The 1,858-nt window shown below is 44.6% G+C and overlaps 1 protein-coding gene across 1 annotated transcript in view; it reads left to right on the top strand.

Annotated features, from left to right (window-relative positions):
* Positions 1-424: 424 nt before the first annotated feature.
* The window catches only part of LOC116379036 (sodium channel protein type 2 subunit alpha-like), a 5,161-nt gene continuing 3,727 nt past the window's right edge, over positions 425-1,858 (top strand). Inside the window, exons 1-4 of the mRNA XM_031840954.1 lie at positions 425-580; positions 1,157-1,345; positions 1,436-1,499; positions 1,633-1,774. Of these exons, the coding sequence (XP_031696814.1) occupies positions 433-580; positions 1,157-1,345; positions 1,436-1,499; positions 1,633-1,774 (543 nt within the window). The 5' untranslated portion in view covers positions 425-432. The remainder of the gene's footprint in view (positions 581-1,156; positions 1,346-1,435; positions 1,500-1,632; positions 1,775-1,858) is intronic.

Below are 1,858 nucleotides of genomic sequence, written 5' to 3'. Positions count from 1 at the left end.
TTTGTAGTCGTCGTGTATCTCTTTGTAGTCGTCGTGCATCTCTTTGTGGTCGTCGTGCATCTCTTTGTGGTCGTCGTGCATCTCTTTGTAGTCGTCGTGCATCTCTTTGTAGCTGTGGGATAGTTTTCAACAGTTGTCCCTCAGCCAGATCTTGTTTTATCCATTAAAACAACACTGATGATGATGATGATGATGGTGAAGATGATGATGATGATGATGAAGATGATGATGATGATGATGATGATGATGATGATGATGAAGATGATGATGATGATGATGATGATGATGATGATGGTGAAGATGGTGATGATGATGATGATGATGATGATGATGGTGAAGATGGTGATGATGGTGAAGATGATGATGAAGATGATGATGATGATGATGATGATGATGATGATGATGATGAAGATGATGATGATGATGGTGAAGATGGTGATGATGATGATGATGATGGTGAAGATGGTGATGATGATGATGATGATGTATTTCAGATTCGTGGCGGGGTTTGTAGACCTTGGCAAAGTTTCTGTGCTGAGGACAGTTCCTCTAGTCCTAAAGATCATCACAGTCATCCCAGGTTAGTGTGTGTCTGTTTGTGTGTCACACACATGCATCAAAGGTGCATTATGTAACATATGGCCTGAATTTTAGTTTAAAACATAAAACAAACATCACAGTATTGACGTTATGTCAAAGACAGATATCTACTGAAGTGATGCTAACCAGCATAATATTGTAAAATGTACCTGTAGAGGTAATAGTGAGTCACTGCAGTCTTTAGTTTCACATGAGAGGACGAACACGTAGTCAATCACGTCCAACACAAAGCCCCCCCCCCCCCCCCCCCCCTTCCCTAACCGGCCAACACGTTGAGGGGGTCTCCATAAGATGGCAGTATTATTCTGACCAGCAGTCAGAGTTTCAGCTGTTTGGTTGGATCTTATGCATTCTTGTCCTGCTGTTAGTTCGTAGTTGGCTTTATTAATAACCGATGACTGTATTTAGATGGACTCTAGTGTAGAATGAGTTAGAGGTGGATTGCTGCCCCCTAGTTCTGTTGAGCATGAGGTCAGATGTTACTCATTCCTCTTTTAAAGGCTGTTTTCATGAATGATGATGTCGTGAGTCAGTCTTTCGCCCCGCCCCCTCTCAGGTCTGAAGACCACGGTCGGAGCTCTCGTCCAATCACTGAAGGGACTCGCTAGCGTCCTCGTTCTGACGGTGCTCGTCCTCAGCGTCTTGGCTGTGACTGGTCTGCTGCTCTTCATGGGAGATCTCAAGAGCAAATGTGTCATTTGGCCTGATTCTAATATCACTTTCCACGATATGACTACAGACCCTGGTATGATGAAGATGATGAAGATGATGATGATATTTAGATGTACAGTGTTGATCCCTGTATTTCAGCTCTTGCCCTTCGTCTCTCTGGCAGTGAACTATTACTTCCTGCCCGGTCAGCGCGACGCTCTGGTGTGTGGAAACAGCTCTGATTCTGGGTTCGTTCACAACACAGACACTTAATAACATGAGACCTGATGATGGAGATGATGAAGGTGATGATGAAGGTGATGATGAAGGTGATGATGAAGGTGATGATGAAGATGACGATGAAGGTGATGATGTGTTCAGGCGCTGTCCGGAGGGCTACACCTGTCTGAAGGTGGGAAACAACCCAAACAACGGCTACACCAGCTTTGACTCGTTTGGGTGGTCTCTGATGTCTGTGGTCAGACTGCTGAGCAAAGACTTCCTGGAGAGCCTGGTGCAGTTGGTCCGTAACGCTAAAATTCAAAGTGTGATAACAACAAAAACAGTGTCTCTCTCTCTCACCTGTCTCTGTCTCTCACCTGTCTCT

The sequence above is a fragment of the Anarrhichthys ocellatus genome, unplaced genomic scaffold (assembly GCF_004355925.1).
Source record: "Anarrhichthys ocellatus isolate YVR2014 unplaced genomic scaffold, GSC_Weel_1.0 scaffold3610, whole genome shotgun sequence".
NCBI lineage: Eukaryota > Metazoa > Chordata > Actinopteri > Perciformes > Anarhichadidae > Anarrhichthys > Anarrhichthys ocellatus.
Note: the sequence above shows the minus strand (reverse complement) of the source record. Positions and strands in the feature narration are given on the sequence as shown.